Below are 17,411 nucleotides of genomic sequence, written 5' to 3' on the forward strand. Positions count from 1 at the left end.
TGATAGTGAAGTATGTGTAAGGGTTAATGGTCATCTAAGAGAATGGTTCATGATTGGTGTGGGCATGCGACAAGGTTGTGTGATGTCCCCATGGTTGTTCAATATATATACTGTATATGGATGGAGCGATGAGAGAAGTAAAAACACAAGTAATGGTGAGGGGGATGGCATTGGTAAAGAATGGTTATGGATGGAAAATCTCATATCTGTTGTATGCTGATGATCCAGTACTGCTTGTAAATACCGGACAAGAACTTGGTAGGTTAGTGCAGAGTTTTGCTGATGTCTGTGAGCGTTATGCCTTGAGAGTAAATGTAGAAAAGAGTAAAGTGATGGTTACTGGGAGAGAAGATGACTCTCAGTGCGATGTTACAGTGAATGGAGAGAGAGAGACTGGAATTGGTGAGAGTTCAAATATCTGGGTACAGTGATAGAAAAGAGAGGAAAATGTGCAAAAGAGGTTAAAAGTAGAGTGACACAAGGAAGAAAAGTAGCTGGTGCAATGGAGGCCTTGATAATAAACAGGGGCTTGAGTGTTGCAGCCGCATGAGGCTTACATGAAGTGCTAGTGTTAGTTTTAACATATGGTTGTGAGACTGTAATGTGGCATGAGAATTAAAAGTCAAGAGTGAGAGCAGTGGAGATGGGACTGCTGAGGAATATATATGGAGTACAGCGGGTGGACAGGATACGAAATAATGTGATTCGTGAAAGATGTGGAGTGAGGAAGTCAGTGGACACCAGAATCGAAGAGAGTGTACTGAGATTGTATGGTCATGTGGAGAGAATGGATAACAGTAGGGTGTTGAAAAAAGGTATATCTGAGCGAATCTGAAGGAGGGAGGAGGCGAGGTAGGCCAAGGACAAAGTGGAGAGAGATGGTGGATAAGTGTGTGAGGAAGAGAGGTTTGAAAGTCGGTGAGGTTAGGGAACTGACAAGAGATCGAGCTGGCTGGATGAATGTTGTGAGGAGAAGTGGATGATCAGGGATTTGGCACCCCTTTTTAACGTGACAGAGTCCGGATACTACTACTACTACTACCACTACTGCTAATACCACTAGTACTACTACTACTACTGCTGCTACTACTACTACTACTACTACTACTGCTGCTGCTACTACTACTTACTACTACTGCTGCTACTACTACTACTACTACTACTACTACTACTACTGCTACTACTACTACTACTACTACTACTACTACTACTGCTGCTACTACTACTACTACTACTGCTACTACTGCTGCTGCTACTACTACTACTAATACTAATACTAATACAAATGTTCAGCTACATCACTTAATCCCTTCAGTCCAATTATGCATATATACTTTTTAAGCATCCTGTCTGCCTTCAGACGAATTTCATCAGCTTAAGGAATGATTAAAAAAAAAAAATGATTTAGCCTTTATCCTACTAGTGAAACAAAACAAAAATACGCCACGGGACTGAAGAGGTTAACGGCAGGGAGTTATGAAGAGAGAGAGAGAGAGAGAGAGAGAGAGAGAGAGAGAGAGAGAGAGAGAGAGAGAGCTGGAGACAGAAGCTCCTTCTGTCCTAAGCCCGCAACTTGGCCAATTCTGATTCCTGGTCCTCCATCGCCTCCTCCCTTTCCTCCTCCGGTTTCTCCGCTCCTCAGTTCTCCAGCCTGCAAATGAATAGTAAATAATAAATAAAAATAAATAAATAAACAAGTCAATGAATCAATAAATATGTCACCGTCATCACCATCATCTTTTTTTTTTTTTTTCTTTTATACCTTATGAGCTCCGAGGGATTATTTTCGAGATCCGCGATAGTGTCTGGCAGTTTCCTATTTAGGGTCTCCGGGAGCGGAAGTGTGGCCAGACCAGCCACCAGGGCACCCAGACCGAAGACCAGAGAGGGGGCAGAGCGGTAGACTGGGCCCTGGGGAGAGAGGGGAGAGATCTGCTGAGCCTTTGTCACTATTCATTGTGGTATCGGAGGCTTCGTAGCACTGTTGACTAAGTAATTTGTCTTGTCTATAAGTATCGGTATTTTGCCTTACTTAGAGAGTTTGATTAGCAACATCATCTTCATAAATATTATAAACGCGGATGTTGTGTAATGTGCAAAACGAATCCCTATATCAGAAGTGTTACAAAAGAATCTAAAGCCACTTTCAATATGAGCCTTAGGTTCGAGTACTCCGTATTGTGTAACTGGAAGTGTTGCCATATTGGCTCGGAAATCCCAATTTCTAGCACACTGAAACTTCATTTAGCGTATTTTACACATATGTGAAACTGTGGCTAGCGCGTTATCTTGCGCAACTTTTTAAACTAATACCTGCGTTTTAGTTGGCTGAATGCTTAACGAATCAAGACTGCCATACTGCACGCCTTTGGCTTGCTACTTAATTAAAGGAAAAATGCAATAAGTTCGTATCTAAACCTGATGTTCATTCATTTCATCTCGCGGCATTTTAATAATTTTATTTCCTTCACATTAATGGCATAATTAATAGATGACTCACCATAGTTTCCAGAACATTTCTTTGTGGCTAATACTGTACTGTTGTGGTGATTTCTTGTCATGACTTTACATTAATGGTTGAGAGATGCCCGATCTGTCCCAGGTTAATGTAGTGAAGTAGTATAATTGACTAATAAAAACTTAGCGCTACAACAGCGTGCGATGCAGGATCTTCGGTGTGAATGAGGATAAAAGACAAGCACTATAAAAAGCTTGGCTCCAGTCACAGACTTTCAATAAAAATACGATACTGTTATATAGTAGAATACGACAGAACATTAAAAGAGAAATGGCTGATAAGAGAGAATGGATTGTAAAAACTGGTAGTAAGGAGAGAACAATAAATTCCTAAAGGGGAAGGCTGCACATGTAAGAAAGAACATGAAGCAGCTCAGAGATATAACACTGCCGTATAGTTCTTTGGAAGGGGACGTGATGAGTTTGCCATCAACCCATTCTTTAAATGCTAATGGTGGTTGTCACTGTATGAAAACGTGTCAGAAAATCCTAAGGTGGTAACTTCGGATAGGATGGGTGCCAAACAGAATCATAGCACTTTCATTTTCATTCATTCATTGCCAGACGCCATGTATCCCAAACGGGGTGGCCAACGGCTTAGAGTTAATTGTTTTACAGGGAGGGGCACTGATCCTCCACCAACCCCACTTGACACGTAGGGATGCCAACAGCATCTGGTGTTCCCAGGCGGTCACCCATCCAAGTACTAACCAGGCCCAACGTTTCTATATTATCTAGTTCACAATGCTTTGAGACTTTCCTTTAAGCATTATGGCCATTGACATGAAATACTTATTATACACGACATGAAACTGTGGAAGTTATACTATATATGGACAGAGAGAGAGAGAGAGAGAGAGAGAGAGAGAGGGCAGGGGGGAGTCAGGTGTACCAACCCATACAGCATAGTCACAGCTTCTGTGCCAGTGATAGTTGCAAAGGGTATCAAAGCATGGGGTGTCGATAATTATTTTTGTGTGTGAACGTATGTGGGATACTTGTGAACGGGCCAAGATGTGCGTGGAAGTATACCAACCAGCAGCTCTGTGATGAATGGTGAGATCATGGAGCCGATGCGAGAGAGGAAAGTGCAGTAGCCGAGGCCCTGAATGCGCACCTCAGTGGGGTAGAGCTCCACACAGTACAGGTACAGGATCACGTAGGCCGCGCTGGTGCACATACGCCCAATCTGTGCCAACACCAGCACCAGTACCTTCATATCTGCCAGGGAATATATTGGGTGAATAGGAATGTTTTTTATATGTCTCTCTGTCTGTTTATTTAATTACCTGTATGTCTGTTTATCTATTAACCTGTCTGTTTGTCTGTAAAGTGGTACAAAGGATAGCAAACAGCAACAGACCTAATGGTTCTTTTGTAACTGTTTGTTACAGAGAAGACTATGACTAGGACAGTTAATTCTGTGAGCTAAAGATAAGGATAATAATGCAAGAAGGCTCTACCCTCACCCATCAAACCCTCCAGCCAGCCGAAGTCGGTAGGAAAACTTGAGAAGGACCCTATGCATTTTAGAAAAATTGCCACAACAGAAGCTAAAAATCTACACGCCACCAAACTAAAGGGGTTAACACATGCTTGATCCCCTCTCTCCTTGGTCACGCAGCTGGCGGTCCTCTGACAGCAATCATCATTGACATATGCTAACCTATTAATACATAACATTGATTATAATATTGTACAAATATAATATTCATGTTAATATTCCAATGATCTAGTAATATTACATTTTAAACAAGTTGTATACATAACTGAACAAATCCAATATGGTTAAATTGGTTATTGTATGACATATTGTAAGATGTGTATGTATAACAGACATACGCATATAATTGTGCAATTGTAATAGTTACATAATATTGTAGTAACATTGTGGTAGTAATACGTAATTGTAACATTGTATAAATTGTTACATAATATTGTAGTAACATTGTAGCAATACATAATTGTAACATTGTATGAATTATTACATAATATTGTAGTAACATTGTGGTAGTAATACATAACTAACATTGTATGAATTGTTACATAATATTGTAGTAACATTGTGGTAGTAATACATAACTGTAACAATGTATGAATTGTTACATAATATTGTAGTAACATTGTGGTAATGCATAACTGTATCATTGTATGAATTGTTACATATCGTTTGTAGTTACATAATTGTAGCAAGTGTAACATAATGCAATCTTTTGTCGTTAAATAATTGTAATAACTGCAGTCCTGACATCGAATCCTGTCATGCTGCGGTCGATGATAGTGATGATGTGTCTTGCCACAGGCTCGTGGAGAACATTTTTTTTTTTTTTTTCACTTATAGGAGTTTATGTGGTATTTTGGCATTTGTAGTAACACTTACACCTATTTTCATTTGTCTGTTATGTGATCTGACTGTATTTTTCTTTTCTTTCTTTTTTTTGTATGTATTGATTTTCTATAGTTTGTTTTTCTTCGTTTGACTAAGCTTTTTCGGTGTTGTCCAAGGTTGCATAATTGCTGGTTAGTTTCCTTTTAAGGTTTAGCTTATATTGCACAGATATTAATGAAAATAATATTATATAGCCCCATATTTTGTTATTTTATATAAAACATACATACACACTATATACAGTATTAACTATATACACTGACTTGTTGTTCTCTTGTACCTATCGTGGGCAATATGTGTCAGCACTGTGTGGAAATCATTGTCTTCACGATCGTGTGGAAGATGTTGTTCATTCTTACGAATGTCATTTGTGTTGGCCATTTTTTTTTTTTTTTGTAACTTAATGTGTGTGTTTCCACTAAGTAGCTTTAATAAATATTTAATACACTTCTTTTAATCGCTCACTGAGTAACTGTGATAGTATATTTTCTTTATTACTTTGTGGATGTATAGTTGTATGTATGAAACACGTGTTTTATGTAGGTATAAATGGTAATACTCGTTGGTAGTAAATAAATGCTATAATAAATGAATGAATATAAACAGTGTAGAATATTTATTGTTGGTGATTATTTGGTTGTTGAATTATGCAGATAACTGAAGTAAGTATATGTACGTAAGTTGTAACTATACAGCACGTTTTCTATGTCTGTGCAGAAGGTGTCTACCACTGTGTCTATTACTGTGTACTGTATAAATGAAGTAACTGTGTAACTCACTAATTTTTACCACGGTGGGAAAGGTGTGAGTGGTGTTGCACATGGTGATAGTGTTGTCCTTCAAGGGTTGATTGACGTGTTGTGGGGTGTCAAACACACATTGATAGGCGTGGCATCGTCTCAGCAAACACGCATGGTGACGTCGACTTCCCACACTGGTAGCTGTGGTGAGTAAATGAGTAGCGACGAGTAACTTGAGTGAAGATGAGTAAGATGAGTTGTGAATATGGGCTTGGTATCTGCTGTTGTCGTTTTGACCTTCTCACACTCCTGCGTCAGCGGTGGAGGTTGGGCGAGGTAGTGTGTAGGTTGGAGAGAAGGGTGGGGTCAGGACGGGGATGATGTAGTTGTGGGTTGTATAGAAACTTCGTAGGTGCTTGTTGCTTTGGTCTTGCTTTTCGTTTGCTTGTTTAGTTTTTCTATCTCAATGTATTCTCGGTCCTTTCATCTTGTGATTTACTCGTTGTGGGATGAAGACTGCCGCTACTTGTAGGTGTGTGTAGAAGATTATAGAGATGACTCATAGACTTGTTACTAGTAGTTGATCGTAGATGGTTGTAGTTCGTTGGCTCGTCGTAGAAACTGGATGACTGTTTGTATCAATATTTTGTTAAACTACTGGGAAGGCGTCGTGTGACCTCTTCACCTCTGCATCAGCATGATGATCGGGGAGACGGAGGCGGGTTGGAGAGAATACTGTCAGGAGCTGGTTGTGAGTTGTTGGTTGTGAGAGGTATTGTTTGATTTCTATCTTGATAATGTAGACTCAATTGTACACTCGTAGACTCATAGACTCGTAGGCTTGTAGACTCATAGACTCTTAGGCTTGTAGACTCGTAGACTCGCCGACTCATAAACTTGTAGACTCGTAGCCTAAACTCATTCTTCTTGCTGTATACTCGCTTGTGGTTACTTGATCATAGAATTGTAGTTTCTTGATCGTGCACAATCAACTGTAGAACTGAAGCTGATATTGGTTACAGTCTTGCCTGCTTTTGTAGAAATTCACTGTAATTTGAAGACGAGGTTCGTATCCCACTGCTGCCACTATATCTTGTGGAAACTTCGTAGCTTCTTGTGGTGTGTTTTGTAGATCAGTTATAAATATATTAGACTCGTGGAAGAGTGGTTGCTATACGTGACTAGTTTTGCAAGAAGGTAATCTTCGTTCCCTTTTGTCAAGTAATGACAGGAGAGGTAAAGATGAGTATGGGACTTTTAATTTTTCTTGGAAATATTAACAAAGTCTCTCACACACGAGTGAAGTATAGAGAAGAGTCCCACTAGCTACCTCCCTTTCTCGCTCTCTCTCCCTCTCTGCCACACTCTCTCCCCTATTGCTAGCTTCCTTCTCCCTACTACCTGCCGGTTCTATGGCCAGTCCCTTTCTGAGCTCTGATTCCTACATTCTCGTTTAGCAGGGGTCGTGTCACGTGGGCTATACTGTTGTTGAAATGTTCTAGAAGCCTGTGTGTGTGTATGTGTGTGTATGGTCATGAGACGCTGTTGTGGGCAACATTCTGGAGAGGTGCTAATGTCATTTCCTCTTGGCCCCTAGGTTTGACAATGATCTAACCTCTAAACTATATATGTATGTTGCTAGGTATTATGTATTAAGATATTTTAGAGTCCTGACAACAGCAACAGACCTAATAGTTCTTTCGTAACTGTTTGTTACAGAGAAGACTATGACTATGACAGCTAATTCGGTGAGCTAAAGTTAAGGATAATAATGCAAGAAGGCTCTACCCTCACCCATCAAACCCTTCAGCCAGCCGAAGTCGGCAGGAAAAATTGTGAAGGACCCTATGAATTTTAGAAAAAATGCCACAACAGAAGCTAAAAATCTGTCACCAAACTAAAGGGATTAGCCTATACTTGATCCCCTCTCCCCTTTTTCCAACCATACCTGAAGGAATAAATGCCACAGCCACAATGACCACTCCGCTGATGAAGTAGAGGACGATGATGGGCCATTTCCTCCCACAGCGGGCCACAATGGGCACCAAGACCACATAGGCAGGCACCTCAACCACACCCGAGAGAACCATGTAGAGGAAGGGGTCGGCGCTGAAGTTGACTGCATTGAGGGCAATCCCATAGAAGATGAGGGAGATCAGGAAGAACTTGAGGCACAGGATGCAAGTGATGATGCGTAATTTGTGTGTTCTGTGGAGACAAGGAAGGAGTGTCTTGAATAATAGGTCCTGGAGAAAGACATTTTCACTCTCTGGCACTGATATAACAGGCAGGCTCCACTGCCTGGTTCTACTAATGTCCCTCAAGTTCAACCCTATTCGTCTGAACGGAAAGTGGTGGATTGCATGAGGAGGCCAGCATCAGGCTGCAGTTCACTGGGTTAACATTTCAGATGAACCTAATGTTACTACTATGATTACTACTACTGCTGCTGCTGGTATTACTACTACTACTACTACTACTACTGCTGCTGCTGCTGCTGCTGCCACTGCTACTACTGATGCTGCTGCCGCTGCTGCTGCTTGGATTACGCAAAATCTTTGCATTCTGAACGGTTAATAGAAGAAATTTTGTCCCTGACTGTACAGCGAGAAATATTCAGAAGTACAAATAATGCACAAGTATTTGCTCATGTTTCATTTGCTTTTCTTGTTTCTCACTCCTGAAACTTACCTGAAGAGGATGAGCAGATGCAGGAGGAAGTGCGTCACCTTCTCCCTGTAGGCTCTCCTCACCTGTTTCTCCACCCCAGATTTTCCCATGTTAGCCTGCCAGGAAAAGAAGTTTAAATTTATTTTACACAGTGTTTTCGAATGGGGATCAAAAGGGAATTTAATGACGTTTAGTTACTTTTACATGCATACATTCTGCTGTGTGTGTGTGTGTGTGTGTGTGTGTGTGTGTGTGTGTGTGTGTGTGTGTGTGTGTGTGTGTGTGTGTGTGTGTGTTTTATTCATATACCCCTGGCAATCACCTCTTGTCTAATAGCATGCATAAATGAGTGTAGCTCCTCCTGGGGCGGAAGGGCGACATGGTTCCAACGAGCCACCTTGTTCAGCATCTTGGTCGCCTTCTCAAATCTCCCTCGCACGATAAGCCAACGGGGAGACTCATCCAGAAACCTGTGCGTGGCAAAGAAGAGGAAATGATAGACCTTTTTTCCCTTTAATTAAGAGGAGGAAGGGGGAGACAGAGGCTGTGATGGAGGGATGGAGTGGGGAGATGCATGAGAGAGGAGTGGTGTGAGTTGGAGGGAAGTCATCCAAACGTTGAAAGACAAGGTGACATGCAGGAGAATTGTTTAATGCAAAAAAGATCAAGTGACATTTTTTTTTCTTTTCCCTATGAGAGGAGGAAGGGAGTAGGGGAGACCAAAAATGAGATGGAGGGATTGGATGGAGAGATTAACTATATGAGAGAGATGGAGTGCGTGAGTCGCAGGAAGAGGAACCTAATGTCAGAGGACAGAGTGGATGGGATGGAGAAATATATGATATATGGTTCAATCAGAGATATAGGATATAACCAGGGGGTTCAAATACCCAGTTATACAAACGTCTCTCAGTTACTTCACTATCCCCCGAAATGATAATGGTGGACTGCAGAAGACAAACTTAAGACCGAAGCCCACCAGTTCACATTCAGCTTAGTACAGGGTTGAAACTACTACTACTACTACTACTACTGCTGCTGCTGCTGCTGCTGCTGCTGCTGCTACTACTACTACTACTACTACTACTACTACTGCTACTGCTACTGCTACTACTACTACTGAAGAAAATACTTACAAAATCAGTGCATGGCAAGTCAAATTTATCAAGGAATGTAGAGTACTGAACTTGGCAGAAAATTCAAGGGAGGAAGAACCTACTCAGCTACAATGATATTTTCTGGCTAACTGGCACTACTGTGGTAAACCACAGGAACTCAGTGTTGGTCAAAAGCTAAACCACAATTGAATCTAAAATAAACCTATGTCAAGGCTAAATAAATGCCAAAGCTCAACCATAACTGATTATGCAATAAAACTATACCTCCCTCTATTCTTACCAAAACGAAAGCATAACTGACCTGAATTTAGCTATACATTTTTCAAAATAACAGAACAGAAGAAGGAAAAACAAATGAATAAAAAGAAATAATGTATACGCCAGATTACTGGCGTCCTCCATTCATAAAATATTGTAACAGATGGACTTGAACAGCTGTAGGTTGACGTTTGGGGGGAAACAACTCCGGGAAAGCTAGTTCCAGAGAGATGCAGTTCAGGGAACAAAAGAATTCTGATAGGCAGAAGTTCTGCTACATGGCTGGGTGACATACCAAAACAAAAATAAATGACAAAGCTAAACCGGAATTGAGCCTTAAAAAATACTGAAATAGAAACTAAATTCGTGTCAAAAGCTAAAATGTAACTAAATCTGAAACATATCTATGCCCAGTTAGACAATATACGAGTATTCCAAGAGCTAAACCCTAACTAATTCTGAAATATGTATGCTCAGTTAAAACTAAATACGTGCCAAACGTTAAACCAAGGTCGAATCTAAAGCTTATTTATACCCAGCTAGAGACTAAATACGTTGCCAAAAACTTAAATGAATCAAGAAGAAAAGGTAAAAACTAAAAGCGTGTCAAAAGCTAATTTCTAACTAAATCTTGAACTAAATCGAGTATGGGACGATGAGAAGGCGAGGAACTAAATACAAGGCAAAGCCTAAACCCTAACCAGGTCTAGAGGAAAACTTGACCCAATAATAAAGAAAAGAAAAAATTACACGAAAATGGGGAGGATGAGTAGGCCAGGTATGTTTACTGCCAGTTGGAGCCATCGCCAGTCCCTGATGACGTAGGCCACTCCGCCCCAAATCATAGTGCCGATCGCCCACGGCAAACACGCCAGCACGCCCAGGATAGATCGGTACTTTGGTTCGCATACCTCCAGTGCTGTATAGAAGTACGAGAGGTTAAGATGCAGCCAGGAGCAAATATTCTCCTTCACTCCTCTGGCAGCATTGTCTTCTGTCTTCCATATTTCACATTCCTCCCCAAACGATAGAGAGCATCCTTCCTTCTTCCAGTCTTTCTCTGTTTCATTTTGCTCTCACATCAAAATAATTCATGTAACACCTTCCCTTGACTCACACGTCAGAGGAGTATCAACAAACTTTTGTTCATGGCTGTATGTATTGCTAAAACTGCGTGCGTGGAGGTGTAGATAACCCCTATTATTATTATTATTATTATTATTATTATTATTATTATTAATTTTATCTATTTTTTCGATTATTTGTAAAGCACATAATGAAGATGAAATATGCCTCACCTTTCTGGATCTGCAATCTGGGATATGTACTTGAACTTACACATACCTTTAGTGCTATCCAGAGCACTAGTGATCAAGAAATACATTACTAAAATTTTAATAGTTGTAAAGAATATAATGATCTGAGCAAGGGTGTTAACTCAGTGTAAGCAACTTAGAAGTGTGATCTGTTTGCCACTTCACTCCGATGACTTTATTTTTTATTAGACTGTTCAGCTTCAGAATGACCCTTCGTTGTGTAAACGATATTGGATTCTAATTGTGTGTGTGTGTGTGTGTGTGTGTGTGTGTGTGTGTGTGTGTGTGTGTCTGTGTGTGTCTGTGTGTTTTACCATTTCAATTTCAAAAGTCTCCTCCAAGTCTAGTAAATTTGTCTGGAGATAGGAAGAAAAATTATCAAATACGTCACAGCAGTGAAGGGGTTATGATGGCAATAAACTGGTTCTAGGATTTCTAACAGATAAATAACGTACTGGAGATACGGACTAACCGAGGATATAGCCAGTCTGAAGGATGGCAGGATGGATGAAACCGAGGATGAAACGGAAGGTGAGGATGGCCGGGAGGGAGGTGAGCCAAGAGATGGATATGGAGATCAAGAAATACGTCAGTACTCCCAGGATTAGCGTTGTTTTCCGCCCGAACCTGTGTGTAAAGAAGACGACGAATAGGATTTATTTTTTTCCTCCATACCCACAAGGAGGAGAAAAAGAGAAAGAAATGAAGATGATATACATTCTTCCCTGTCCGAAACAACGTGTGCATGGGCATACTGGATCACTACATTTTCTTTTGTAATACTCATGTCTGCTAATGAAAACACAGAAACGCTGCTGGACGCATGTACAGTTGTGGACATATCAAACACAAACACTCCTTCCACCAGCGAGGTGGTGTAATGCTCTCCGCATATGGTAACACTGAAAGGTAGGGAACTTCACCAGGTTTCGTTTGGTCGCTTGGACGAACCGAACCCGGTGATCATTGCCGCTGTGCGCAGTTACTGGTGGTATATGTAAGATATGTTTCGCCAGAAAATTACTGATAATAGCATGGCATGATTTTTTTTTTAATTATTATATCACACAAGATAATGGCAGTTATTATGAATGAAACGGATTTCTTGAGTGGTTTAGTTTCAAGTCATGAACCATGCATCAGTTAACAGTTCATCATATAAGTCATAGTTAATAGCTGTCCCACAACGTTCACTGAACAGTGAATTATCGTGACACCCATCCTCCATACCATGACCGTGACACTGGTAGACCTCTGAAATCGAAGCAAGTTCACTACATACAGGAGGTGGCGCCACAGGAGATGACAGGGTGGGGATGGGGGACCTGGGAGACAGGAGGGGGGATGTGTGTGAGGAGGGGGGCAATAGTAGTTGTACTGGAGGCTAAAAGAGAGGGGTGATGGGGTAGGGGACGGTGGACTTTGATAGACGACAGGAGCTACAGTGGGAGAGATAGATTGCAAGGTGATGACTGGGCTAGGTAATTATTTTAAGGAGAATATGGAATTTCAGTCAGACCATGAAACATTATGTTGACGTTGCCACGTGTTGTAACTGACCGTCATGGTTTGTAACAATTTGCGACACACTTTCCACTGGGTGGTTCAGTACTCCTGTATTTTGAGTATGGTGACGATTTGTTAGTATGGTGATTGTTGGTAGGTTGGGGAGCTCACCATCCACTCACTCGATGTAGTGCTGCTCTCGGGTATCTACCCTTTCCTCTCTTCCATCCTTCTTTCCTTCCATCCTCTTGTCTTTCCTTCATTCTTTCCTCGTCCTTCTGCCCATGGGTGACTTTACACTCCCTCTTGTCTTTCATTCCTTCATTCTTTCCTCTTCCTTCAGCCTGTGGGTGACTTTACACTGAGTGACAAGCCAAATGGTTTCCTGTACACCAGGAAACCATTTACTACGCTGGGTGGTAACCGTATAACCAAATTTTGGCTCCTAGTGGTTTAGTGGGTAATTACGGAGCTTCAATCGGATTGAGCCAGTGAAGGTTTATATCCAAGGAATGGTTGGGGTTTACTGCTTACGTAATGCCACTCAGGGATGAGTGGGGCTGGTCACTCTCATCTTAAATGTCAGGACCAACTTCCCTAACCCCGGGCTTCTACGCACCTCATGGGGCAACGTAGGACTGGATGTTGGATGGAAGGATGACTATTTGTTAATGTGCAAATATATGATACGTCCCTACAGTCTGTCAGATGTTGCAGCTGTTGTCATAGTGATCGGGAATTACTCTCGTAGCCTATTAAATAGTATCATCATGGACGACGACTGACATCGCAAACAGAGTAAGGATATTCCTGTGTAGATTTTTCCTTTACCACCAATAAATATGAACAGTCTGACAATATTGATGATCCCTATGGTTCTCATTAATATGTGTATGGCACCAGTGTAAAATAAAGGTGGATTTACTTAACCCAGGTTTATCTTACCGTTTCTGTATGCCGTGTTTGGCTGTTGATTTTACACATTGCCAGTGGTTATTTGTTATATTTAGGTTCATTTTGAGCAACTGTCGTATTCCCCAAGAACTCCTTCACAAATCCTCGAGCCAATAATGGTGGAACAAGGTTGTAATGTTTGTAGTTATCGAGTCTGAGCACGTGCATATTACATCAACTATGCCATTAGTTACAGAAATCGTTTGTATTAAATGCAAACGCACGCTTTATCTGCAATGTGTTTTGTTATGCTGAACAACCGAGTATCGTTCACATTGTATGCAATTGACAGGATAAAGACGAATACGAGGACCATTGCTCTGTTCACGGAAAGCAACTATTAAGCCACACATCTCAGAAGTCTCCGAACATGGAGCTGTTGCCCTGGCTGAGTAACGGTGTATATTGCAATCTATGAAGGAGGACTTGTGAACCAGTGTCGTTAATGTATAACCATGTGATTCCCTGTTCATGGTATAGTAGTCATTAAGGCCATCTCCCCTCCCCGTCAGTACTCATGTCTGAGTTCACGCAGTGTCGGGAAGAGGGATGGGCGAACAGGGAACTGGATATTGAGGTTGTGAATCAGATTGCTTAAGTTACACGTCCGTCATACCACGATTTACTCTATTAGTATGGGGTCTGCAGTGATCCGACATAAAGATCATGTAATACAGCTGATAAGGCATCTCTCTACCCACTTATTAGCCCACCCTATGTTCTGGAACATAGTCCATCCCCCCCCCCATGGTAAATCACGTTTTCGTTTACATTAGTGCCATGCTGGTATTACCGAGAACCATAGGCACGAGTCATTACTGTTAACTATTATTTATTGTGGTAAGAGAAAATTCCTTTCCCCCCCTCCTCTGTTTTCGATATTACAGTCGTCATCCATGATGTTGTTACGTATACGTAACAAGAATAGCTCCCGGTCACAGTGACAACAGGTGTGACGTTTGCTTCCTGCCCAGCTAGCTGCCTCGCTGGGAGAGGTAGCTCTCTCCTGTCACCTAGCAGGGCTATATGATCTATCAAGATCTAGCTCAGGGGAATAATCCCTTACGACAACCCAACAGGTGTGACATCATGCAAACATTCTAGGGGCATTTCATATATCACAATGTGATGATATAGTCGTCACCATACACTAATAATGCAGGGTGTGAGTGATGTGCCACCCCGTGGGGAGTTGGTCGTCCTATAGACGATATACAAAGAATGCGGCTTGTGGCCTTTGGTGCCTTCTTCCTAGCATTAAAAAAAAAAAAATGCTGGTAGACTACGTAACGTGCCAAAGCCTACATAACGTTTAACGGCCTGACTATCAAATTCCATAATCAACCTTAAACTATAGCAGATTGGGCACCATGTCACCAGCGTATCATTTATCCACCACATCCTAGTTTCTTGCCACAGTCCACTCTCCATTACCCCATAACTCATCTCTTGTAGAGTCCCACTCCCACCAGTCCCCTCCCATTCACCCACCTCCCTCCTTCTGTCTCCCAGGCACCCACCATGCCTCCTCCTGTGGCGCCCCGTCTTATGAAATTGCATATATTAAAGAGGTCTACCAGTTTCAGATTCACAGCCAGGGAGGAGGGGGGTCACGGTAATTTTGTAATTATTATGATAGTTGCGGGAATGCAGATAATGTTATAATGGCTTATATGCTGGCAGTCAGAAAATGTTTTTTGATCCGTGAAATTTGTTGAAAGTCACACTTACCAAACCTGAGTGTTTAATGTGATTAAAACATGAATATGTATGGTGTAATATTATTTTATTACCATATTCACAAAACGTTGTTATTATCAGTATATTGTCAGGTGGCACATTGTTTATATACCACCAAAAACTGCGCACAGCGGCAATGATCACCGTGTTCGGTTCGTCCAAGTGACCGAACGAAACCTGGTGAAGTTCCACAGCTTTCAGTGTTACCAGATGCGGAGAGCATTACACCACCTCGCTGGTGGAAGGGGTGTTTCTGCTTGATATGTCCGCAACTGTACAATAAATAAGTAAAGCTTGACGTGGAACCATGAGCCAACCTGTCTGACATGAGGCCGTTGATGGGCGCCCCGAAGAAAGTGCCAAACATGTAGAGGCTCTGGTAGGTGGCTCGGATGTACTCTCTGGAGCACACCAGATCGAACTGATGGAAGAGGGGGACACAAATCACCTATAGTATTAGTAGCTGCAACATGCAACCTCAGGCTCATGTGGATGTAAAGCCAGTGGACTGCAGGCTAAGGCTGCCCTTTTGCAGTCTGCAATCCTCCTTTCAGTGGGTAGGGAGGAAGCTGGGGTACGTTTGTAGAAGCAGCTATATCGGTGCTGACGCCTGAAGGCGTCCCTCTCCAGTACCACAAATCCACTGTACTGTACGTTATTAATACCTTATGTATACAGTGTGGTCCATATATAACGCTCCTTCTACCACTCTACCGGGCGATTTCTCGTGTGTTGCGGGTACGGTTAAGTCAGCATTACTGCTCTCTACCCTGCATCATTTATTCACATCCTTCTTCCACTGTCACAACCGTGCTCACTCTGACATACCAAGCCGTCCCCACAACACATACGATACCGCCATTTGAGTCTCTAGTGGAATGCCAATTATGGACCACTCTGTATATACATTTTTACCCTCCATCTGATGAAGTCAGAGGAGGCTTTTACTATCACAGAGATGAACAAAAATAGGTGGCATAGAGATTTCCTTTCCGGGTCAGAACTCAGAAAGAATTCACCATAAAGTCATGAAATTTGACATTGTTATGTGTCTTATGGTGAACGGTGCCTTTTGATAGGTAGAATGCTGAGTCTTAAGTATTTTTTTTTTTTTTAATAATAATGAAAAAGTAAAAGAAAAATCATAGAGATTTCAATGCAACCTTTGCAAGGAATCTGAAAGGCCCAATGAATTTTTACCCTTCACCTGACGAAGTCAGAGGAGGGTACTGTTATCACCGGGACCAACAACAATAGGTGGAGTAGAGATTTTGATTCTGGGCCAGAACTCAGAAAGTATTCGCTATTGAGTCATGAAATTTCACATAGTTATTTGTCTTATAGTGAACTTGTGCCTTTTACTGTCATAGAATGCTGCTTCTTAAGTACTTTATATATATATATATATATATATATATATATATATATATATATATATATATAAAGAGAATGAAAAAGAAAACATATGTAATTCTCGAAGATTTCAATGTGACCTGCGCAAGAAATCTGAAGGGCCCAATGCATTTCTCTGTTATAACATTGCAATTATTACACCTACAAGGCAGAAATTGTAATGACAAGTCCTTATATGAATATCAATTTTTGTATGAAGTTTCATGACTGTAGCTATGATGTAATCATAAAAAGTGGCTGCCTAAACGAAAAAAAAGCACAAGTCATAATTTCATCAGATTTGCTCATAACTTCATTATGATCATGGACAAATCACTGAAATTTTTAAGTTATAATGCCTATTTGTTAACACAAGGCTGGGGGAGGTAAGGGCAGTTATGTGCTTAGTTAGGTGTGCAGGGAGATGGGGGGGGGATGTGTTTCATCAGGTGGAAGGTTGCAACAGCATAGCTTTGCCCATACATACTTTTTTTTTTTTTCATTCATTCATTGCCAGACGCCATGTATCCCAAACGGGGTGGCCAAGGGCTTAGAGTTAATTGTTTTACAGGGAGGGGCACTAATCCTCCACCAACCCCACTTGACACGTAGGGATGCCAACAGCATCTGGTGTTCCTGTCATAAAAGACTTTGTAGTTACTTGTAGAGAAGTTATATATATTAGACTTGTGGACGAGCGGTTTTTATACTTGAGTAGCTTCGTGAGTAGATAATCTTCTTTCCCATTTGTCATGTAGTGACAGGAGAGGTAAAGAATAGTATGGGACTATTTTTATTTGTCTTGGAAATA

The 17,411-nt window shown here is 41.3% G+C and overlaps 1 protein-coding gene across 1 annotated transcript in view; it reads right to left on the reverse strand.

Annotated features, from left to right (window-relative positions):
* LOC145408644 (organic cation transporter protein-like) overlaps nt 1-17,411 on the reverse strand; it is a 108,066-nt gene that overhangs the window by 34,737 nt on the left and 55,918 nt on the right. Inside the window, exons 4-11 of the mRNA XM_080279328.1 lie at nt 15,526-15,629; nt 11,481-11,635; nt 10,443-10,611; nt 8,639-8,786; nt 8,338-8,432; nt 7,595-7,854; nt 3,554-3,738; nt 1,763-1,911 (exon numbers count right to left, since the gene is read on the reverse strand). Coding sequence (XP_080135454.1) covers nt 1,763-1,911; nt 3,554-3,738; nt 7,595-7,854; nt 8,338-8,432; nt 8,639-8,786; nt 10,443-10,611; nt 11,481-11,635; nt 15,526-15,629 — 1,265 coding nt within the window. The remainder of the gene's footprint in view (nt 1-1,762; nt 1,912-3,553; nt 3,739-7,594; nt 7,855-8,337; nt 8,433-8,638; nt 8,787-10,442; nt 10,612-11,480; nt 11,636-15,525; nt 15,630-17,411) is intronic.

This window comes from Coenobita brevimanus, chromosome 78 (genome assembly GCF_032717465.1).
Source record: "Coenobita brevimanus isolate Jiangsu-jjx chromosome 78, ASM3271746v2, whole genome shotgun sequence".
Classification (NCBI taxonomy): domain Eukaryota; kingdom Metazoa; phylum Arthropoda; class Malacostraca; order Decapoda; family Coenobitidae; genus Coenobita; species Coenobita brevimanus.